We start from the raw sequence: 2500 nt of genomic DNA, 5'->3' as shown, positions 1-2500 counted from the left end.
TCTCAGGGTGTGTGCATGTGTGTATACGTGTGTATGCTGAATCAGTGGGCTGATAGTGATAGTGTATTGTAGGTAAGGGAGGAAGAGGAGGAGGAGGAAGGACAGTGATCTATAGAAAAGGGCCTTGGGGGAATCTAGATACACATCCAGTACATGTCAATCTACACCTGTCTGACTCGCCTGTCTGACTCACCTGTCTGACTCACAAGACACACACACATGCATGCAGGCGCACACACACACACAAACATACACATTAATACACACACACACAAACACACACCTACACAAGCACACACACACCTACACAAACACACATGCACAATCACCCACATCAGACAAAACACCCTCACATGTCCACAGCAGCAGTCTTCACTGCTGGGGGGGGGGTTGAATTTGCATTGCTGGGCAAATGTTCCTTGTGCTCCTCTGTAATCAGCTCTGATATCTCTCAGACACCTGCCACGAAAAACCTTCATATGCAAAACATCTCACTCCTCAGTCAACAGAAGACTTATTCACCTGCACTCTCCCTCTCTCTCCCTCTCTCTCCCTCTCCCTCCCTCTCTCTACCTCTTCCTCCCTCTCTCTCCATCTCCCTCTGTCTGCTTGCAAATTTCTACATGTATGTATGTAAATGACAGTTCCCTAAGCCAGGCCAAGGCTCATTTCCTGGTACAGGAGAAGAATACCTGGTCTGTCTCATCTGATCTGAGTTGAAGAACTTGGGTTGCTGTTATGCTGTACACTCTGGCCTTATGACTTCATATGGAAGTGCCTGTGTTCCTACTAGAGTAGTTCAAATCCCTAAGAGGTTGTGTGTGTGTGTGTGTGTGTGTGTGTGTGTGTGTGTGTGTGTGTGTGTGTGTGTGTGTGTGTGTGTGTGTGTGTGTGTGTGTGTGTGTGTGTGTGTGTGTGTGTGTGTGTGTGTGTGATAAGGGTGTGAGGAAAGGAAAAGAGTCCCAACGGACACATAAAGGACAGAAGAGAAAGGTAGAAAGGCACTTTAAATGTGAGCGCTGCAGAATTCCCCCACCACAAGGGCACTCCTCCACAAAGAGTCATCTTTCTCTCCTTCTCTTACCCTTCTCTCTCCCTCTCCCCCTCTCTTTCCTTCTCTCTCTCTCCCTCGCTCTCTCCCTCTCCCCTATTTCTCCCCCTCTCTCTCTCTCTCCTTCTCCCTCTCCCCCTCTTTCTCCCTCCCCTTTTCCTCTCCCCATCTCCCTCTCTCCCTCTCCACCCCCTCTCTCTCTCCTTCTCCATCTCCCCCTCTTTCTCCCTCCCCTCTCCCTCTCCCCCTCTCTCCATCTTTCTCCATCTCCCTCTCCCCCTCTCTCCCTCTCCATCTCTCTCTCCCTCCCTGCCTCCCTCCCTCACTATCACTTTCGCCTTTCTCTTTTGTCTCCTCACTCTCTTCACCCTCTGTCCCCTATCTTTCCATCTCCCTCTCTCCCCCTCTTTTTTCCCTCTCTCCCCTTCCTCTTGCTAAAACAGTGGGACGCTTAACCTTGATAACAGTGAGATTTCCCCCCCTGAAAGTGGCACACAAACACACACACACACGCACACACGCACACACACACTGGAGAAGTGCTTCGCCAGCACGGCGGGCCGGTCCAAGGGACGGCTATACCCTTCGAGGTGTACAGGACACTAGGAAATGCAGCAACAACAAAACACAAACACTTTCAACGGCCTATTGTCAGCTGACATTGAGGACGCATGGTGCTGGCCGTAAACAGACACACCCTTACTGTTCTTCTCTGGCAGGCCTCTCAGAACACAAGAGGGAGAAAAGCAGAAGTGTGAGCTAGGTGAAGTGTAACAAAGGTGAAGTTGTCCACTGAGTATTTACGGTTATGCCGAAGGAAACACTCACACACACTCTTATCGCACAGAACTGGGAACCAAAACAGACTCCAGGACAGGGAAGTGGTGGTTTAATTCATCCAATACAATGCTGAAGTCCACTATGGGGAACTCATAAGAGGGAGAGGCCCTTTTTTCTTACTCCTTTCACCCTTTCCAGGTAGTGTATGTACAGTAAGTATATGTTTGGTGTACTGAGTGAGCTGATCAGTGGTCAGTAGAACTGAGACTAGCACTGAATAGTGTCCTCCCTCAACATCCTTATTAAACCATGCATCACCCTTAGCATTCAGGCGAGGCTACGGTCTCGCAGCAGTAAATGGGTGTCGCACTCAAAACGGTCCTACCTCAAAGTCGTTGGCCTTGTTGTAGTGCATGTTGAGGGCTCGGTAGAGCTCGCAGTCACGGCTGACGCTCATCTCCTCCACCCCGGTGACACCGTCGTTGATGGCCTGCCGGGCAAACTTCTCCATCTGGATGTAGTAGAACTCTCGGAAGTTACTGAACCACTTGATGAGCTGGGATGTGATGCAGCGGTTAAACTACAGGAGAGGAGAGAGAGGAGAGAGAGGAGAGAGAGGAGAGAGAGAGAGAGAGAGAGAGAGAGAGAGAGAGAGAGAGAGAGAGAGAG

General features: G+C 50.2%; 1 protein-coding gene across 2 annotated transcripts in view; it reads right to left on the bottom strand.

Annotated features, from left to right (window-relative positions):
- Positions 1 to 2500, bottom strand: part of LOC115122477 (prospero homeobox protein 1-like) — a 39659-nt gene that overhangs the window by 14334 nt on the left and 22825 nt on the right. For both annotated transcript variants that reach the window (XM_029651681.2, XM_065026317.1), the window contains exon 4: positions 2217 to 2411. In XM_029651681.2, the coding sequence (XP_029507541.2) occupies positions 2217 to 2411 (195 nt within the window). The remainder of the gene's footprint in view (positions 1 to 2216; positions 2412 to 2500) is intronic.

The sequence above is a fragment of the Oncorhynchus nerka genome, linkage group LG13 (assembly GCF_034236695.1).
Source record: "Oncorhynchus nerka isolate Pitt River linkage group LG13, Oner_Uvic_2.0, whole genome shotgun sequence".
Lineage (NCBI taxonomy): Eukaryota > Metazoa > Chordata > Actinopteri > Salmoniformes > Salmonidae > Oncorhynchus > Oncorhynchus nerka.
The sequence above is the reverse complement of the archived record's forward strand: the minus strand, read 5'-3'. Positions and strand labels throughout refer to the sequence as shown.